This window comes from Theropithecus gelada, chromosome 17 (genome assembly GCF_003255815.1).
Source record: "Theropithecus gelada isolate Dixy chromosome 17, Tgel_1.0, whole genome shotgun sequence".
Taxonomy (NCBI): domain Eukaryota; kingdom Metazoa; phylum Chordata; class Mammalia; order Primates; family Cercopithecidae; genus Theropithecus; species Theropithecus gelada.
Genome location: NC_037685.1, coordinates 54,200,910 through 54,223,241, shown reverse-complemented (window position 1 = coordinate 54,223,241; position 22,332 = coordinate 54,200,910). Strand labels below are relative to the sequence as shown.

At 38.5% G+C, this 22,332-nt stretch overlaps 1 protein-coding gene across 5 annotated transcripts in view; it reads left to right on the top strand.

Moving 5' to 3' along the window:
- Positions 1–22,332, top strand: part of ZDHHC20 (zinc finger DHHC-type containing 20) — an 88,205-nt gene that overhangs the window by 21,424 nt on the left and 44,449 nt on the right. For 4 of the 5 annotated variants that reach the window (XR_003116518.1, XM_025364663.1, XM_025364662.1 and 1 more), the window contains exons 2-3: positions 9,872–9,898; positions 14,380–14,483. Coding sequence is in view for 4 of the 5 variants with exons in the window: in XM_025364663.1 (XP_025220448.1) it covers positions 9,872–9,898; positions 14,380–14,483 (131 nt within the window). In the remaining variant the exon portion in view is untranslated. The remainder of the gene's footprint in view (positions 1–9,871; positions 9,899–14,379; positions 14,484–22,332) is intronic. The other variant, XM_025364664.1, reaches the window with a different exon arrangement.

The following is a 22,332-nucleotide window of genomic DNA, read 5'->3' as shown; positions in this document are numbered from 1 at the left end:
CCGAAAGTGTTGGAAAAATAGCACAGATAGACTTGCTTAATGCAGGGTTGCCACAACCTTCAATTTGTAAAAAACACAATGCCTGCAAAGCACAATAAATTGAAGCACCTTATGAGGTGAGATGTGCCTGTGTGTTTTCAGCAAGAATATCACAGAAGTAATGCTGTGTCATTGTAACATTTTGGAGACCGTTAATGTTGATCAACACCTAAGGTTGTGTGTGTTACGTTTCTCCATTCTGTAAAGGTACAGTTTTTCTTTGTAATTAATATTCTGTTAGACCACCACCTCACACGGATTCCTTAAGAGGAAGGACTTGTTGCGTAGTTTTGGTCAGTGCAGTCAGCAGATAGCTTCCAGCACTTTCAGTGTGACTCATATCATCCAGGGTCACACCCTTCCTGGTGCAGCTTGCACACAATGCCTGAGTGAGGTGGGGTGGGACTGCCCACTTCAGAGCTCCCTGCCAGTTGCTGAGGCTAGGCCTACATTGCAGTGAGATTGCTCCCTTAGCCCTCTTATACCTCTTCCCCCTTCCTTTCACATATGCTGGTCCCTAGTAAATACATTGCACCCCAAACTCTGTCTCAACATCTGATTCCAGAGAACCCAACCTGAGTCATTTCTTATTGGGAGACATTTTGAAACCCTGTGAATAATCCGTTTGTCATTACTTTCACTTACTTCTTTTAGCATCTATTGAGACTTCTTGCTTGAAACAGTTATTATTGTGCTGGTTGCCAAATGGTGTTTTTCTTTCTTTTCTTTTTTTTTTTTTTTGAGATGGAGTCTCGCTCTGTGGCCCAGGCTGGAGTGCAGTGGCCGGATCTCAGCTCACTGCAAGCTCTGCCTCCCGGGTTCCCGCCATTCTCCTGCCTCAGCCTCCCAAGTAGCTGGGACTACAGGTGCCACCACCTCGCCCAGCTAGTTTTTTGTATTTTTTAGTAGAGACAGGGTTTCACCGTGTTAGCCAGGATGGTCTCGATCTCCTGACCTCGTGATCCGCCCGTCTCGGCCTCCCAAAGTGCTGGGATTACAGGCTTGAGCCACCGCGCCCGGCCCAAATGGTGTTTTTCTAATTCCATGATTTCTTCTACATTTACTAGTTAGAATTCTACCATATGGAAGATATTATCCTTCTCCCATTTACTTATTTATTGATTCACTCACATATATCAGCATGCACCAGCAAATTCTATTTTGTGAGTTATAATCTGATGTTTATTGTATTGTTCAGTTTGTCTCAGATTTGGCCAGTAGGTGCCCCTTCCATCTTGTTTCTGTGTGCTTTCATGTGTCCTCATTGTTGTTTTTAGTACTTCCTTTCTTTCTGGCAACATATTTCAGTGTTGTTTCTTACTTTTCCTGCCCCTGGAATTGGTCATTTCAACAGGGACCAAGAATGAATGTAAAAACTGAAAACATTAAAGCATTAGAAGAACATATGGGTGGATGATCTTAAGGCAATGGGAAAGCCTCTAACAATATCTCAGAATCACCAAGCCCAATAGAAAAGACAAACAAACAAACAAAAACCAATAAGCAGATGTTTCACAGGGGAAAAAAATGAAAATGACACATAAAGAAAAGATACTGACCCTCACTTACAAGATAAACACGAGTTAAAATTACCCTGCCATACCAAAAGTTTGAAAACTTCATCCAGTAGACTGCAGAGAAACAGTCAGTCTCATTCATTGCTGGTAGAAGTATAAAATGATACAACCCTTATAAAAGTTTTTTTGCAAAAAGCTAAACACATGGTGGAAAGATTTACTTATGGTTCAGTAATCCCACTATTAGGAATCTACACTGAAGATAAACTTCCACAAATAAACAGCACATGCACAAGGTTATTTATTGCAACATTGTAGTAGCAAAGGATTGGAGACAACACAGATGCCCATCAATAGAAGGCTGATTGTATAACTGGAATATCCACACAATGGAACATTGTGCAGTGCTTTAAAAAAGAAAGGAATGTCTCTGTGTGCTAATGGGTAGTGATTTCTAGAATTTGTAGGACATTTCACAAGACATCTGGCCTGATCTTTTCAAAAAGTCATCGTCATATGGATTTAGGGAAGATGATGGTAATAGTGCATTATTTTTGAGTCACTCCAAATCACTACATAAAAACAGAACTTGAACAGTATCTGTAGCAAAACTAGTTTGCTAGAGAATGAGAGTGAGCTTCAGACAACCAAATTGACTGCAGAAATACAAATTAAACTCTAATATGAGCATTAAATATTTATTATATTTATTTTCTTGTAGACCCAAGACTAAGACTAAATGAGGAATAATGTTTGTCATGGATACTGTATGCTTTCACAGTGTAGATACAGCACAGCTACTAGAGAATGGAGAGAGACTATGTGAAAACATTATTCAAACTTTTAAGTAACCATATTATTGGCAGTGTTATTGGTGTCATTATCTTGAGATTATTGGGTAAGCAATATGGGATATTACAGTTCTTCATCCCTTGTGTCCTTAAGAACCAGAATTTTCAATGGAAAAAGGAGATACAAATGTGAGATAGAAGATGTTAAGTAAAAACCCTGTAGACTTTGATTTTAATTGGAAATATCAGTATAAACTTACTGTTATGCCCAGACCGTTTGTTCCCCAAAGAAGACCACCAGAGTCCAGAGTCAGAGCCAAGCGGCAAGGATCTTTACTACAAGTTCGAACCTGGTGCCTCCATTCCACAGCATACAAGAGGGCCCCGAACAATGCGAGCGTTTGCTTTTTATAGCCCGAAAGTTACAGGGGAACAAAGGAATTCTTTTGGTTCCCGGGCTTTTAGTAAAACTTCGAACGGCTGTCTCCTTATCGGAGACTTTCCAGGTGGTGTTTGTACTGGGCTCAGGGAGTTTGAGAGATATATGGAGATATGTGGTGGGATGGGATGTGTTTGTACTGGGCTTGTTTGTTTTGAGCCCGGGGCTGAGGAATGTGCCCGATTCCCTTCACTTACCAGGTATTTTATCTTCCTTTTAAAATGGCATGCGCGCACACACACACACACACACACACACACACACACACACGAAGGAAAGGAAAACAAACCCTGTTGATTACTAGTCATTTGTGTAGAAAATCCCAAAGAATCTGCAAACAAGCTACTAGAACCAAAAAGTGAATTTAGCCAGCACACAAGGTCAATAAACAAAACTAAAACATTTCTAAATAGTATTCTATAGCAATGAGTAATTAAAATTGGAATTTTTAGAAATGCTGTTTATAATAGCACCAAAAACATGAAATATTTTAGGGATAAATCTAACAAAATATGTGCAAGGTTCTGTGTGTTAGAGAAAATCTAAAATGAAGAGCTACGCCATGGTCAGGCAGGAAAATGGCGGGAACTCAGAAGGTGGAGGTTTTAGTGAACTGAGATCACGCCACTGCACTCCAGCCTGGGTGACAGAGCAAGACTCTCTCTCAAAAATAATAAAATAAAATATGAAATAAAATGAGAGCAAGACTCTGTCTCAAAAATAATAAAAATATGAAATGAAATAAAATGAAAAATACAGACCTAAATGTAAAACCTATGAAACTTCTAGAAGAAAACATGTAAGAAACTGTGACTTTCATAGGCTGGCAAAGATTTCCCAGGCATGAATGATAAAAGAAAAAAATTGATAAATTAAGACTTCGTCAAAATTAAGAGTTTGTGCTCTTCAAAAGACACTTAAAAATATAAAGAGGCAAGTTATGGACTAGGAGAAAATATTGGCACATACATACCAAGATTTATATCCAGAATATATAAAGAACTCAATAAGCAATACAGTTAAAAGAGGGGCACCATTGAACATACAACTTCACAAATAAGGGATACTGATTGTTAATAAACACATGAAAAGATGCTATACATCATTAGTTATTAGGAAAACACAAAAGCACAATGAAGATACCACTGCATATTTTTTGGAACAGCTAAATTTTAAAAACTGTCAGTTCTAAGCGTTGGTGAGGATGTGGAGCAACTGTAACTCTGATCCATTGTAAGTGGAAGTGCCAAACATTTTGTGCCAAATACAGCCACTTTGAAAACAGTTTGGCTGTTCCCGGTAAAGTTCAGCACATGTTTTAACATCAGACCCAGCAATCCCGTTTTTAGATATTTACTTAAGTAATAAAAACTGATAGTGTTTGGCTGTGTCTCCACCCACATCTCGTCTTGAATTGTACTCCTGTAATTCCCGTTGTTGTGGGAGGGACACAGTGGGAGATCATGTGAATCATGGAGGTGGTTCCCCCACACTGTTCTCGGGGTAGTGAATGAGTCTCACGAGATCTGATGGTTTTATCAGGGGTTTCTGCTTTTGCATCCTCATTTTCTCTTGCCTCCACTGTGTAAGAAGTGCCTTTTGCCTCCGGCCATGATTCTGAGGCCTCCCCAGATATGTGGAACTGTTAAGTCCAATGAAACCTCTTTTTCTTCCCAGTCTCGGGTATGTCTTTATCAGCAGCGTAAAAATGGACAAGTACAAAAATATTATGTCCACCCAAAGATTTGGTGAATACACGAGTAATCATAATAGACAAAAAGGTGAAATCACTCACGTGTCTATGAACTGATTAATGGATAAAGAAGTTGTCGCACCTCCTTATAACAGATGCTATTGGGCAGTAGGACAACAAGCAGGGACTTCCAGTTCTGAGACAAGATGAAATAGAGACTCTTCTTCCTTTTCTTAGTAAGTACAGCTAAAATCCCTGGAAAATGTACAGAAAACAAACCTGAGAAGACCCTGAAAGGTAGCAAGAAGAAGCCAGATCAGCTAGGGACCTTGCGACCTGAGGAATAACATGGTGGTATGTTCCCTAGATTTATTTTTTCTTCATATATGTGCTAGAGCAGCTGTCAACCTGGAAACACCAATTAATACAGACCAAAACAAACCCTAGAAAACCATTTTCGTTAGTCAAGCCAGGAAAGGGACAACCTAGTAAGACAGAAAACTTGTAGACAATAACTGCCCTACTGTAGCCAAAAACAAAGACAAACTGTGCTCCATCCCCCACTCTCACCAACAAAGACTGAGTATTGAGCTTAAGACTTCCCCACCTTGCCCAGCTGTAACAAGACCCCCCTCCTGTGTCTCTTCCCCAACATTCCTGCTGGGATAGTATCAGAAAAGGTGAAGCGCTAGTCAGGAGCCTAGATTTTCATTCCCACTGGGCAGTAATGATGTGTGCCTTCCATCCCCCCACCCCAAACAGTAACAAGTGCCCTCTCATGGTGTCAATGGAGGCTATGTGGGAAGCACTAAGGAGGCACCTCTACCCTTCCCAGCCAAGATATGTCCGCAGACGCCTAGCGGGGAGCCGGGACTTGTACTCCCACCTGATGGCAACAAGGTGGTGCTCCCACATCTCCCACTGTGTGGAGTCAGAGGAGGCCTGCAAAAACAAATTTAAATAAAATCTAGAGTCTCAAAACATTCAGGGTGCAATTGAAAACCATCCATCCTACCAAGAACCAGGAAAACTAAATGAGAAAAGACAACAGATGCTAAACCCAAAAAGACACTGATGTTGGAATTACCTGACAAGGACTTTAATGCAGCTATCTTTAAAATGATTCAATTTGCAACTGAATCATGAAAAAATATAATTCTCAACAAAGAAATAGAAGACGTAAAGAACCAGATGGAGATTTTTAAACTGAAAATACAATAGCCAAAATTTTGAAAAGTCAACAGCAGAACGGAGAGGGCAGAGGAAAAAAATGAATGAACTTGAAGATAAAACATTAGAAATTACCCAGTCTGAACAAAAGAGAGAAAATATACTGAAAAACAAAAATGAACAAATCATCAGGGACTTGTGGGACTATTTTTAGAAGGTCTAATATTTGTACCATCAGAGTCCCAGGGGAGAAGAAAGACGATATGGTTGAAAAGGTATTCAAAGAAATGATAGTTTAAAATTTTGAACTTGGTGAAGGACATACTATAGAAGAACTCAAGAAGTTCAGCAAACTCTGAACAGAAAAATCCCAAAGAAATCCACTCCAACATACATTATAACCAAATTTCTGACAACTAAATATAAAATCTTGAAAACAGTGAGGACACTTTACCTATAGGGGAAAAACAGAGTAACAGCAGATTTGTCATCAGAAACCATGGAATTTAGAAGGAAGTAGTACATATTTAAAGTACTGAGTGGAAAGAACTGTCAACCCAGAATTCTATATCCAGCATGTAACTGGCCCATCAAAGTTGAAAGTTGACAGTTGCACATTCAGACAGCACATCCTCACATTACAAGAATTCAAAGCTAAAACAGGATAAAGGAAATAATAGAGCTTCTTTGTCACATGCTTCTCACTTGTTAAGGAGGGCAAAACAAATTTTTCCCAGTGACAGTTTTTCCCTCCCTCAAGATGTACCTTTTGCAAGAACTGGATCCCGTAGCCATAGTAGATACAAGTATACTGATAAAGTGAGTATCTGACATTTTCAGGCTCAATAAGTGGGAGACAGGCAAGAAGGCAATGAAGTGAAGAATAGGACATAGCCAGCCCTCACGTTCACAAAGAACCATGAATTAATATTGTCTCTAAATGAGATTAGTGTCATTGACAAGGTTGAAATACGACATTTCTTACATTTAAAAAATCATGTATAAACATTTAGTATGCCTAATAGGTTTTTGTTGTTGTTGTTGTTGTTGTTTTTGTTGTTGTTTGAGACAGAGTCTAGCTCTTTCACCTAGGCTGGAGTGCATTGGCGCGATCTTGGCTCACTGTAACCTCCGCCTCCCAGGTTCAAGCGACTCTCCTGCCTCAGCCTCCCGAGTAGCTGGGACTATAGGCGCATGCTGCTGTGCCCGGGTAATTTTTTGTATTTTTAGTAGAGATGGGGTTTCACCATCTTGACCAGGCTGGTCTTGAACTCCTGACCTCGTGATCTACCCACCTCAGCCTCCCAGTGCTGAGATTACGGGCATGAGCCACCATGCCCAGCCCTAATAGTTTTTGTAAGCTTGGTTTTGTCATCAAAAGAATTTTTATAAAACATATTTTGGGGCTGGGCATGATGGCTCAAGCCTGTAATCCCAGCACTTTAGGAATCCAAGGCGGGTGGATCACAAGGTCAGGAGATCAAGACCATTCTGGCCAACATGGCAAAACCCTGTCTCTACTAAAAATACAAAAATTAGTCAGGCGTAGGTAGTGGCGTGCACCTGTAATCTCAGCTACTCGGGCAGTTGAGGCGGGAGAATTGCTTGAACCCAGGGGGTGGAGGTTGCAATGAGCCAAGATCACACCACTTCACTCCGGCCTGGGTGACAAAACAAAACTGTCTCAAAAACGAAACAAAACAAAACAAAGAAAAAAATATTTTGGGATCCCCTTAAAATGGAATAGCCTTGTCTCGCTGTGAGAGGTTCTACAGATTGCTGTCCCCAGCCATGTCTTTGTCTCTATAGTTAGAGGTGCCATTAGCAAATATTGAGAGCTTGTTCCATGCTGTACACTGTTTCAGAGGCTGATGAAAAAGTCATGTCCTGTACCTTCAGGAAAAAATCCTAGAAGGAACTATGAACTGTAAACCAGTAATTACAAGTGTCAGGGGTGTTATGAAAGGGAAAGTATAAAGTGGTGTGGGAATATGTACCGAGATTTATTTAACCCATTCTGTGGTCAGGAAAGTCCTCTGTGAAGAAATGATTCTAGGCCATTGTTGGTTGGTTGGTGGTTTTTTTTTTTTTTTTTTTTGCAACAGAGTGTATTTCTGTTGTCCAGGCTGGAGTGCAGTGGTGCAATCTTGCTCACTGCACCCTCTGCCCCCTGGGTTCAAGCGATTCTCCTGCCTCAGCCTCCCAAGTAGGTGGGACTATAGTTGCATGCCACCACACCTGGCTAATTTTTGCATTTTTTAGTACAGATAGGGTTTCACCATGTTGGCCAGGCTGGTCTCGAATTCCTGACCTCAAGTGATCCGCCCATCTTAACCTCCCAAAGTGCTGAGATTACAGGCGTGAGCCACTGTGCCCGGCCTAGCTTTGTTTTTATATGAAGCAATTTTGTTGTTCCCTGAATATCTTAGTGAGAGGCTGGAAGAGACAACCACTGGAAACTGTTAGCTAGATGTGATTCTCTACTTGGAGGAGGGTGATAACACAGTACATTATCAAGTTTTCATCCTTACCAGTAGTCTGAACAGATTTTTAGTTCAAATCCCTTCTATATACTACATATACTAGCTCTGTGACCTTAGGAAGGTCATTTAATTGTTTTGAGCCTTAGTTTACTTATCTGTAAAATGGAGCTAATGATAACTTGCAGGGCTGTTAACTATTCTAAGACGTGATTCCACATTTCAAGGAGCATTTAGTCCAGTAAGGTGAGACAGACATATTGACAAGTAATTGAAAAAATAAAAAGAAAAATGAGATGGTGTGGTAAAGATGGAAGAGTGATCAGTGGTGATATAAAGGAGTGATCTACTCTGCCTTAAGAGGGACTCAGGAAGGCTTTACAAAGGAGCTAGTATTCAAAACGGGCCTTGAAGGATGAATAGACAAGGTACATGGCACATATGAAACAGCTTGATGCATCTGGGAGACCACAATTTGTTTAGAATAATTAGACCAGAAATATGGGCAAATGACAGAAGAAACTAGAGAGGGCCTGGCGCAGTGGCTCACGCCTGTAATCCCAGCACTTTGGTAGGCTGAAGCGGGCGGGTTCACTTGAAGTCAGGAGTTCGAGACCAGCCTGGCCAACATGGTGAAAACCCATCTCTACTAAAAATACAAAAATTAGCCTGACATGGTGGCACGCACCTGTAATCCCAGCTACTCAGGAGGCTGAGGCAGGAGAATCACTTGAACCTGGGAGGTGGAGGTTGCAGTGAGTCGAGATTGCACCACTGCACTCCAGGCTGGGCGACAGAGCAAGACCCTGTCTCAAAAAAAAAAAAAAAAAAAAAAAGAAACTAGAGAGGTAGACAGATTGTAGATTACAGAGGGCTTGTAGTGTTTGCTACCTACCCTGAAGATTTTGGACTTCATTCCGAAAGTGACTCACAGGTGTTGAAGAGTGTTCATCAGATTTGCTGCTGATGGTGATGTGTTACACTGACTATGGGAAGATGCCTTAAGCTGTTGCATTTGAGGAAGGCAGTGGGGAGGGATTGGAGAATAGGCAACAGATTATAAACAGACTTAGAGAGTAGAACCAACATGACTCGAGGCCATTGGATTATCCAGAAAGAAAGAGTAAATAGCACTTCCCAGGGTTTCAGGCTTGGTAGACTGAAGTGGTCGTTGGCTTTATTCATCACAAGAGTGATACAAGATGGAAGAAAACATAAGAGAGGTAGACACTGAATTACATTTTCTGTGCATGGTCTGAATTCTTCAGTATTTGATTATTCAGAGAAAAATAAAACACTAAAATTAGGGTAAGTTCTTCTACTTTTTTCTTTAGAAAAAATGCATTTGTCTTGAGCATAGATTCACAAAGAGGTTGATAAGAGTACATTACAGACTAATAAATAAGTTATGAGGGTCATAGAGGACAGTTCTATTCATTCTGCAGATATCATTAAGGAAAGAGCTAAAGAAAACATTGCAGCTATAACCATGTTGATACACTTAAAATTAATAAAGTTCTGAAAACATTTGGTGTGACTGTAGTGTTAAAGAATTTGAATTTTAGCATTTTAATGGTTTTGGAGTTTTTTTAGTGCAATTTTGACTTTGCATTAGTGTCTACAATTTATAACTAAATTTTATTTTTTTGAAAATGATATTAAGATGAATATTCAACCTGAAATAAAACTTACATACAAAATGTTTAAAGTATATTTATTCACTGTTTTTTCTTCTATTCTAGTTACTATTTTTGGAAATGAAGAAAATGGTAAGACACTTTTAGTTTCAATTTAAGTTAAATGCTTAATGATATTTTAATTGGAACAGACTTTTTATTTATTGATGAATACATGTGTTTTTGTTTTTTAGAAATAAAATCCCTATCTTTAAATTTTAAGTAATTAAAACAAGATCTAGTAATGGGGTTATTTCCAGACCAAAACATTTCATGTATTCTCATTTTGTGTTATTTATGTAAATTAAAGTAGCCATTATTTTGTACAGCACCAAACTTCTTTGTGTATTTATATAAATATTTCTGTTGCGTATGTTCTTCAAAACTTTTTATTTGGATTTTTAAAAATATGAGTTCTAGCTAGCTAGGTTGAGGAGACAATTCTGCTTTCATGATGTCTGAATTTTATTGATGGTTCTCGTTTAGGCATTTGTTAAAATCACACTTTACAATGCACAGATATTTAAGAAAATAACAAGAATGTAAATTTGTAAATTGCATTACCAGTTTAAGGAAGCTAAAGTTTTTATAACAACTAAGTAAAAAAGACAGTGCCTAGAGGGAAAATTCGTTTCTCAAAATTTCACTGAGATAAAAGCATATTTCATAATCTGATGAGATTAAATTTAAACAGAATTTAATTGGACATGCAAAACTCCAGAGGATTTCTAAAATACTTGAACAGTTAGAAATTATTAATATATAGTAATTCCTCTTACTGGAGATAATTAGGCATTAAGTATGTAAATCTTAAATTACCTTTAAATTTAATTTCTCAGTAACAGAATAAATGCAGACTCAGTTGGCTTATTTTCTTTCTTTAAATCAAAAATGTTTCCTGTATGTTGGAAGCACAGATACAGAAAGCAAAGAATTTAGAAGTTCTTATAAAAGAACTTTTAACTTATTATCTCTTGGGGCTATTTTTACCATGTCTCTCAAAGAGTCTTTTTTTTTGTTTTTGTTTTTGAGACAGAGTCTTGTTCTGTTGCCCAGGCTGGAGTGCAGTGGTGATCTCAGCTCACTGTAAGCTCCGCCTCCCGGGTTCACGCCATTCTCCTGCCTCAGCCTCCCAAGTAGCTGGGACTACAGGTGCCCGCCACCATACCCAGCTAATTTTTTTTAATTTTTATTTTTTAGTAGAGACGGGGTTTTACTGTGTTAGTCAGGATGGTCTCAATCTCCTGACCTCGTGATCTGCCCGCCTCAGTCTCCCAGGGTGCTGGGATTACAGGCATGAGCCACATTGCCTGGCCAAAGAATCTTTCAATACAGTCTTTTGTTATTGCTGCTGTTAGCTTGTTTGTTTTTAAATTCAGTTACAGGTGATTTTTGAACTTTTGAACACAGAGTTTGGTATATAGGTCTCAGGTTTTTCTTTCAACTTTGATTTAATTTTCTCGGTTAACTATGATTTTACTTCCTCTATTGTGACCAATAGCAGGTATATGTAACCAGAAGTTTGCCTATTGATAATCACATTAATTTGAATTTAGTGAAAAGCATTGTTTTCTGTTATTCTTTACTTATTATAATTTAATAATACCATCTTTTAAGTACTATATTCTAGGTCTTGTGTTAAGAGCTTTATTTTATCTATTTTTTAACAGAATATATTTTTAAGCAAAACCATTTTGTTTTGTTTTCATGAAGAAAAGAAATATTCTGAAATCATGTTAAATGTTTTTAAAACTATGAAGAGTATATTGTTTTTACATTTAAGGTATCTCAAAGTTACCATCTATCTCAAAGTTACACAATAGTGTATAGATGAGGAACAACAAGCTTGATTTAATATGGAGTCTAGGCAAAAATATTTATAAAGGAAGTAAGCAAAGTGAAGATAACATTGCAGGGTTGTTAAATGGTCTCAGTGTTATCGTAACAGTAGGAAACTAAGTTCTTGCACGCTTTTCCAAAGGAAAAACAAATGAAGCAATTATATATAATACATAAAAATACATATATATAATATGTATTTTTTCTTTTTCTTTCTTTTTTTTTTTTTGAGATGGAGTCTCGCTCTGTTACTCAGGCTAGAGTGCGGTGGCACGATCTCAGCTCACTGCAACCTTTGCCTCCCAGGTTTGAGCAATCCTCCCACCTCAGCCTACGACGTAGCTGAGATTACATGTGTGCACCACCACGCCCAGCTAATTTTTTGTATTAGTAGAGATGGGGTTCTACCATGTTGGCCAGGCTGGTCTTGAACTCCTGACCTCAAGTGATCTGCCCACCCCAGCCTCCCAAAGTGCTGGGAATACAGGCGCGAGCCACAGCACCTGGCCAAAGCAATGGTATTGAGTCCATTGGGTACACCGTGGGGTTCAACCTGAAGGGAACTGACAGGATAGAGAAAGCAGATTTTGAAAAACCAGTTTTTAATGCGCATGACGATCAATGTTAGTGGAAGCAAAAAGAGCACATTTGAAAATAGAAGGAAGTTATGGTTACAATTTTATCTTGGCATCAGATACTTGCTTAGAAGTAGAATATGACCATTAAGATGATGGTTGGAAACGTGGAGGAAACTGTAATTTTAGCTAGGACATAGTGAAAAGAACCTTGGATTTTTGTCAAACAGATATGGGTTTGAATTCTGGCTTCACCATTTAATAACTAAGTGACGTTGGACAAAGTATTAAATTCTCTGAGCCTCACTGCTTACATCTGTAAACGGAATGATACCTTAGAAGACTTACTGTGAAGGTTAGAAATAAGGCATAGATTATAGTGCCTTCTAGTTGGCTTTTGGTACATAGGAGTGGTGATTTGAGTACCTATAGTCAGTTATGGTGACTGAGTAGTCCCATGGTTTTACTAGGATGCATTGGTAATGAGGTTGCAATTATTTCTTAGGAATTCCACAGCCAAGAGGGAAAAGAAACTACGAGCAACATATTTTACATCAGCCACTGAGATGGATTGGAAGCAAAGAGGCCAATTGGCTCTTGCAGCAATCCAAAGAACATAGGCAACAATTTATGAACTATGCACCGGCAGTGAAAATAATGATAATTATTGAAATTTTTGAAAAATAATGAAAATAGTAATAATGAGTTCACTTGGAGAGTAATTTTAGGAGCTAGAATTAGTAGCATTTGCACGGATAAGCCGTGAGATACGAGGAGTCGTTTCAGGCCTGGGTTTCTGCCTTGGTCAGCTGTGTGACTGGAGTTTCTGTTCTCTGAGATCAGGCATGAACCCAATACAATTTCAAAAGAAAAGGTTGGGTTGCAACAGGGTTGTCAAATTATTATTATTATTTTATTTGAAAAGAACAAGCACTTTTTAAACCAGAAACATAAGGGAAAATAAACCTCAGACCGAAGGAAGGAGAGTACTTCAAACTGAATACATGTTAGCTTTTACAAAAGCTTCATTACGTTCTTTTTTTTTTTTCAGTGCAGACCAGTGAATACTTTTTCACTTCTTAAAATTGAGAAACACTGATATAGGGAATGCACAAAAAGGACCAAATTTTGGAGAAAATAATTAAAATGCCTGGATAAGACTAAGTAATAATATTAATAGTCAGTATTTATTGAGGATTTATTGTGTGCCAGGCATTCTTCTAAGTGTTTTGCGTGTATTAGCTCATCAGTATTAAGCAGCTAGCTTTACTGAAATAAGTAATTGAAATCTAAGCAAATTATTTGGAGAGTGCAGTATGAAGAAGTAATGAATTCTGAAAGTAACAGAAAAGACCTTTGTGGAAGGAGTAGCATTTTATCTGAACTTTAAAAATGAGTAGAATTTCAGACTTGTCTGTATTTGTTATCTTCAGAGGGTTTATGGTGCTGCATTACAAACTGAAAAAGAGTTTAAGCATCTGGTAGATCTTGCTTCTTAAAGAAATCAGTACTACTTCTTTCAAATATGTAGAATACAACAAAAAGCTTAAAATTATATCAGTGACAATATTTGGAGATAGAGATGTTGGAATGTTACATTAATCTACTTGGGAAATAGTTATGTTAGATATTCAAAATGGCCAAAACTTTTTCTTGTTAGCGTGTATTGAACGGGAATGAAATTTAGGGTACTTTTTCTGAGCAATACAGGGAATGAGTTATTCAGATGTATTCATCATTTATGGTGATGGTAACTTATTTTATTTATTTTCAGTTGACAGTTCCTTGGATTTAAAGTTCATAGTAATAGATTCTGTTTTAAATAATTTTAAGTCATTTAAGATGAACTTTTGGAGAACTTGAAATATAGTGAGTGAAGAAAGTGTTTTAGCTTAAATCTTCAGCAATTTAATATAATCAAATCTCATCTTAAATCTCATCTTATAAACCAGACTGATAATCCTTAAATATAGGAACAGAGTATTTCTTCATATCTAGTAATGTTTCCTCATGCAAGTAAAGTTTATATATTTGATGTTTCAGTACATTTTAATTTGTTTATTGGATTCGGCCTCCTGACCCAATTATTGTGTTTTAATGTAATGCCTTTTGCTGTTTTCACCTGGATTCAATGAACTGTTATTTGTTTTTATTTACCAGGAAAGACCGTTGTTTACCTTGTGGCTTTCCATCTGTTCTTTGTTATGTTTGTATGGTCCTATTGGATGACAATTTTCACATCTCCCGCTTCCCCCTCCAAAGAGGTAAATTTAATGTTGGTAAATTACCAAATGTTTTAACTGATTATGGATTTTTTTTCCCTTGTGTTACCTTTGTTAAAACTTTACATAATGCATGTGTTCTGTTTCCATTCATAAAACTGCTTGGTTGCTCTGTACTGTGAATGTGAGTCATCAGCCTGTTCTCAGATACAGTCCGCTGACATAGCATAGTAAAAGTTCAGCAGTATAGAAATGCTTACTACTTTTCTGCCACGCTATGTTTTCTTAAAGATATACTTTATATTACTGAAATAAAAAGTCTTAAGGAACGGAATTGAGTTAGGAAAGTAGAGTTTATTTTTAGAAACTCTCAACATTTATATTTTCTCAGGCATGAACAGATATGCTGCAATTAAAGAAAGTTTTGTGATGGAAACAAATTGTCTAGGCTATTGCTTGCTGCACTTTAATATGACTAGTGTTTCTTCTAATTGGAGGTTCCATTTGGAAAATAATATAGGTAAACATTTATGTGGAGTAGGTTTTATGACCAGTATGTCTCTCTTACCTCGCCATAGCTGACTGAATTCTTCCTTCACTGAAAATTTCATATAGCAAGGTGGTTAAGAATATATTCTCTAGAGTTAGAGTTGTCTGAGTTTGATCTTTTGCTCTAACAATTTAATCTCTCCAAGCTGCAATTTTCTTATCAAAAAATGGAGCTAACAATTGTGCCTGTCTCCGTAGGATGTTTGTAAAGATTGTGAGATTTATTCAGTTAAAACATGCATTTATTTATTTATTTATCTATCTATCTATCTATTTATTTATTTATTTATTTATTTATTTATTTATTGAGATGGAGTTTCGCTCTTGTCACCCAGGCTGGAGTACAATGGCATGATCTTGGCTCACTGCAACCTCCGCCTCCCAGGTTCAAGCGTTTCTCCTGCCTCAGCCTCCTGAGTAGCTGGGATTACAGGCACGCACCACCATGCCTGGCTAATTTTTGTGTTTTTATAGAGACGGATTTCCCCATGTTGGTCAGGCCGGTCTTGAACTCCTGGCCTCAGGTGATCCACCCGCTTCAGCCTCCCAAAGTGCTGGGATTACAGGCGTGAGCCACCATGCCTGGCGTGAGCTTTTAAAATAGTAGTTTACCTGCCACATTGTTAGGACTCAAATATTAGATGATGATGATGATAATGTAATCGTTTCCCTTTGTGTTAAATTTATCAAAATCATTAAAAATTATAGACCATATGTTTAAAAATAGTATCAACTTCTATTTAACTTTGCAGTGAAGAACATATATACAAAAAGTATGCATATGTGTACACACCTGTGCAACTACTACTCAATTCAAGAAACAGAACATTACCAGAACCCCATCAACCCCCGATGCTTCCTTTCAGTCGTCCACTTCATAAGAAGCCACTCTCTTGCCTTCTAACAGCATAGATTAGTTTTGCCTGTCTTTTGTACTAAATATAAATGGAGTTTTGTAGTAGTGTGTGTATGGTGTGTATGTGTATGTCATAGTCATATGTGTGTATGTGGCTTCTTTCATTAACATTCTATTTGTAAGATTCATCTGTGTTATGTATAGTTGAAGATCATTCTAATTATTGTTTAGTATTCAGTTGTATGTAACACAATTTATTTACTCGGTCTACTGTTAGTGAGCATGTGGGTAGCCTCCAGCTTCGAGCTGTTACAAGTAGGGCTGCTGAAAATGTTCTAGTGCATGTCTCTTGGATAATATATATGTAGTTATTTTGGGTAGATGCCTAGGAGTAGAACTAGTAAATATACATTTAACATTAGCAAGTAATGCCATACAGTTTTTTGCCTGCTTTTTCTATTAGATGCTTTTGTTTTAAAAGGTAAAGTAAACCATAAGTCAGACTTCAGTGTTGCTTCACATATATTCATCAGGCATTTGTTACTAATTAGTCAACCCTTAAAGTTATGTTACAAACTATCATCCATTTCTTAATCTTGAAATTGAAAAGGACTTAATTTTGTTTAATCAATTGCTAGTAGTGATGACTATTGAAAACGTCGCATGTGTAAAAAGTAAATAATTCTCATTACAGGAAATAAGAAATAGAATAAGAAAAATAATTGGTAGTACTTTTGAGAAGCAGTGTAATGTAGAGGTTAAGAATGCAGGCCGGGTGTGGTGGCTCATGCCTGTAATCCAGCACTTTGGAAGCCCGAGGCAGGCAGGTGGAGCGCTTTAGTCCTGGACTTTGACAACAGCCTTGGCAATGTAGCAAACCCCGTCTCTACAAAGAATAAGAAAATTAGCTGGGCATGGTGGTGTGCACCTGTAGTCCCAGCTACTCGGGAGGCCGAGGTGGGAGGATCACTGAGCCCGGGGAGGTTGAACCTGCAGTGAGCCGTGATCATGCCACTGCACTCCAGCCCAGGCGGCAGAGTGAGACCCTGTCTCAGACAGCAACAACAACGGTACCACACAGACTCTGGACTAACACTGCTCAGGTTCAGCTCGTACCTCTGCAACGTACTATCTGTGTTAACTGTGACTTCGGAGACTTTCCTTAGTTGCTGCCTCCTCTGTAAAGTGAGGGTGATATTAGTACCCACCTCATAGGTTAGCTGTAAGAATTGAGCAAATTGATAATCTATGTAATTACTAATAGATACGATGTGGAGTTAATAGTGTATATAAAGAGCTCAGAAGAATGCTTAGCACCTGATAAGTACCATCAAAATGTTATTATTATTGTTATTTTTTTGGTGGTTGTTCTAGCATATTGCATCCATTTCGCATTCAGCCCAGAGCTTAAGCCTTCACATCAGCTTCTCCTTCATTCTCCTCTACTCCTGTAAGGTCATCTGTCTGCCCAAGCCTGTATCCAGTGACCTTGCTGTGGCATGCTTCATTTGCCCTGTCAGAGAACTTATCATCTGGTATTGTAATTGCCTGTTTACTAATATGCATCACATTATTAAATTTTAAATTTTGTGAGGGCGGGGATATTTACATTGCATTCTTCACTAGATCCCTTCCCACACTCTCTGGCACATAGTAGATTTTCAATAATTATTAAATGAACTAATTATTAAATCTTCATGGGCCAGCTAAGCTAAGCTCTAGGGACAACTAAGAACAGGAATTTAAGATTCTCTTTGCCACTGAGCTTACAGTGTGCTGAGTGAGGTAGGCCTATATAAGCAATGACAGAGCTGTGAGTTTGGTGCTAATGTAATACCAAGCTCACAGCTTTGTTAGGAGGATTCAGTCATCTCAGAGGTTAGAACAGTGCTTGGAGATCCAGGTCTAGGGGAATAGATTGGGTCTAAAAAGCAAAAACTGGGGCCAGACGTGGTGACTCATGCCTATAATCCCAGCACTTTGGGAGGCAGAGGCAGGTAGATCACCTGAGGTCAGGAGTTTGAGACCCGCCTGACCAACATGGTGAAACCCCATCTCTACTAAAAGTACAGAATTAGCCGGGTGTGGTGGTGCATGCCTGTAATCCCAGCTGTTTAGGAGGCTGAGGCAGGAGAATTGCTTGAACCTGGGAGGCAGAGGATGCAGTAAGCCAAGATCACGCTGTTGCATTCCAGCCTGGGCAACAAGAGCGAAACTCTGTCGCAATAATCATTATCATCATCATCATCGTCATCATCATCATCATCAAAAACGATAAATCGTTAAGGAAGTTAAGTTATAGATATGGGTGTCTTTTTTTCATTGTTTCAATCAAGTACTTCTTGACCACCCAGCGGATATCAGACTGTGCTAGGCTTAAAGGTAGAGACAAACAGTAAACAAATAAAATAATTATAAATTGTGATAAATTTAGAAAACTAACATGGTAATATAATAGAATATAACAAAGTAAAAGCTACTTCAGGGGAGAAAGAGCTACTTTTAGATAGTATAGTCAAATAAATCTCTGAGGAAGTGGCGTTTAGGCTGAGACCTTTAGAGTATCTCTTCCACTAAGCTTTTTGTAGGAAAAATCTTTGTTGTTTATTCCTGTATCCCCAGTAGTTAGAATCAGACCTCGTGTATAACAGGCAGATTGATAAAGACTTAAGAAATGGTGAGGGGCCGGGCGCGGTGGCTCAAGCCTGTAATCCCAGCACTTTGGGAGGCCGAGACGGGCGGATCACGAGGTCAGGAGATCGAGACCATCCTGGCAAACACGGTGAAACCCCGTCTCTACTAAAAAATACAAAAAACTAGCCGGGCACGGTGGCGGGCGCCTGTAGTCCCAGCTACTCGGGAGACTGAGGCAGGAGAATGGCGTAAACCCGGGAGGCGGAGCTTGCAGTGAGCTGAGATCCGGCCACTGCACTCCAGCCTGGGCTACAGAGCGAGACTCCGTCTCAAAAAAAAAAAAAAAAAGAAATGGTGAGGAAGAGGCAGCATGTGAATAGCTGATAAGCATCTCCCATCACCAAGTGTCATCTTTTCTAAAAAGAAAATACGGTCCCATCCCTTCCCTGACTATAATCCTACAGAGTTTGCCAGTTAGCTGTAAGATAAAGCTCATGTTCATTTGCATGGTACATCAAATCCCTTCATGAACTAAAATCTTACTAATTTAATCTTCATTGCTTCTTCATGGAACTCTATAATCAAGCAGTGTGTTAAACTGAATATACTGTACTATTTTCACATCCTTGTGCTTTCTGTATGCTGTTCCCTTTGCCAAGATTTTCTTTTCTTCTCTGTCTTCCTGAAAGATTCCTGTTTATCGTTCAAAACTTAGGTACACTGCCTTCAAGAAACTTTCATTGAGAACTCCTACTACCTCCCAAGGGAGCTTTTATCATACCTTGTAATATATTATTAGTGTTGTACTTTATGCTGATTCATATTTTGTAATTCTTTGTTTATATGGCTCTCTTACTAGACTATAGAAGTATACTTTTTGAAGGCAAGGGTTGTTTTTATTAATCTTTGGATCTCTGATATCCGGGACAACACCTCACTCTTAATTGGCATTTAATATATATTTAAATAGAACTATCTGAACACTGAATTTAAGACAATAATAGCATTTCATAGTTTGAATTCTGTTCACTAGTTTTGAATGAAAAGACAAACTTCTAGAGCTAATTCACAATTACAATCTGTTTGAATTTTTGTTTTGTTCCATTCCTCATCTAAAATTCTGATGCCTCTTGAAATTTTCATTTGGTTAAGCTTTTCATAATTTTATAACCTTCTTTTTTTTTTTTTTTTTTTTTTTAGACAGAGTCTTACTCTGTCACCAGGCTGGAGTATAGTGGTGTGATCTCACTGCAACCTCCACCTCCCAGGTTCAAACAATTCTCCTGCCTCAGCCTCCCGAGTAGCTGGCACTACAGGCGCATGCCACCACAGCCAGCTAATTTTTGTGTTTTTTTTAGTAGAGACAGGGTTTCACCATGTTGACCAGGCTGGTCTTGAATTCCTGACCTCGTGATCCACCTGCTTTGGCCTCCCAAAGTGCTAGGATTATAGGCATAAGCCACCTTGCCTGGCCCATAACCTTCATTCTTAAGGATAAGTGATGATGTTGAGTAGCAATAGAGAGCCTGAGCTTGGGATGCTACTGCAGACTAGGAATAGAACAGCCCAGAGAAATCTGTTGAAATTTTATAGGGAATCTGTAAAATTTGATCAGAACATCTTCTATTCAAATATATTTAACATGTTACCATGTGATTTTTTTTTTTGTTTTTTTTTTTGTTTTTTTTTTTTGTTTTTTTTTTTTTTTGAGACGGAGTCTCGCTGTGCTCCCAGGCTGGAGTGCAGTGGCGCGATCTCGGCTCACTGCAAGCTCCGCCCCCCGGGTTCACGCCATTCTCCCGCCTCGGCCTCCCAAGTAGCTGGGACTACAGGCGCCCGCTACCGCGCCCGGCTAGTTTTTTTTTTGTATTTTTAGTAGAGACGGGGTTTCACCATGTTAGCCAGGATAGTCTCGATCTCCTGACCTTGTGATCCACCCGCCTCGGCCTCCCAAAGTGCTGGGATTACAGGCTTGAGCCACCGCGCCCGGCCTACCATGTGATTTTTATACTCTGCTATGAATATGTAAGAGACACATCATGTCAGGAAAGAACTTTCTAACAAGTTAAAATTCTCTTAAAGAGAACATGCCGTCTTGCAAAATAGGAAAATATTTCTCTGAAAGTATTCAAGAGGGACCCAATCTGTCAGAAATGTCTGAAGACCCCTCTTGTGATGGAAGATTAGATAAGGGACCTCCATTGTCTTTAAGACTTTTTCATCTTTAAGGTTATGTGAGTCTTTCCTGACTTCTTACTGTCCTGTTCATCTGTTCATGTTGCTTCTTGTCCCCTATAAGTAATTTGGGGGTTTCTTGTCCCATCACAATTTGATTGTGGAAGCTGAGCGAGGTAATCTAAATAGACTCTTACATTTCCTAAAGTGTGGTGTTTTAGTCTGGTTAGAGTAACAATCTATAAAAAGCAAAAACGTTTATTTTACATTGTAATATAGAGGAAAATGTACCAGAATAGAAAACAGAATACCTGTATTTTACTATTGGCTCTGCCAGTAGTTCTGCAATCTTAGAAAATTGCCTAAGTCTCTTAGAATCACAATTTCCTCAATTCAGAACTCTCTCTACTATGCCAAGCTGTTGCCTTGTTTATAGCAGAATACTGTGTTGTTAAGCTAATACCATTAGCAATGATGGGGCAGCAAGAGGAGGAGACATTTTGGTATTTGAGTTAGCAACTAGACCAAATACTCCTTAAACATGAAAACTCAGGATTCTTCAGGGCTTTTTAAGCAGAACCCTACAAGTAAATAAAAATTGAGGAATTGTATTATTAAAATAGAAAACACAATGAAGAACAAATCTCAAGCCATTCTTAGTTTTTTTTTTTTTTTTTAATCTACAAAATAAAGACTGATAGAAACCTATACTTCCTGGTAACATGAAATTTAACATGAGGCATAAAACTTAGGATCCTTGAGATGTTAGGATGACATATGAAAAGAACAATTAAAAAGTACTCTGAAGGGAAAATGCCATTAAGAGAAATGAACCAGAGGCTGGCCACACATGGGAACAGACACTAAGAAGTGAAAACAAGAAACAGCTCTAGGCCGGGCGCGGTGGCTCATGCCTGTAATCACAGCACTTTGGGAGGCCAAGGCAGGCGGATCATGAGGTCAGGAGATCGAGACCATCCTGGCTAACACACCATGAAACCCCGTCTCTATCAAAAATACAAAAAAAAAAAAAAAAAAACAGAAAGAAAAATTAGCCAGGCTTGGTGGCGGGCGCCTGTAGTCCCAGCTACTTGGGAGGCTGAGGCAGGAGAATGGCGTGAACCCGGGAGGCGGAGCTTGCAGTGAGCCGAGATCCGGCCACAGCACTCCAGCCTGGGCGACAGAGGGAGATTCCGTCCCAAAAAAAAAAAAACAGCTCTGTAAAGGATGCTCTACTTGAAGAGGCCACTATGCTTGCCTTGACAATCTGTCATAATTCTGGTGAAAGTAGTCCTATTGGTTAGCTTTTTAAAATCTAAAAATGGTTGGTTTGTTTTTTTTTAAATGACTCATTGCCCTTCTTGAGACATTTGGCTAGAAATTAGTGGGACCCCATGACTGTGATTTAGCCTTTCACCCAAAGCAAGTAAATCTTTGGACATTTTTCCAAAAATTAAAAATCTCTTGACAGTAACTTTTGCGCAACTAAAATTTTTACTAATGGAGACTATATATTAAGCCTTTCTTGTGTAGAAATTTAATTTTATTTGTGAAAAACAAAGATGGAAAAATATTTAGTTCATGTTCTTTGCCATCTGGTGTGGAGAGCAAATCTTTTCTATGCCAAAGGTATGTAGTTTTTGTTAAAATGTCCTTGATTTATCTACTTAGCAGTTA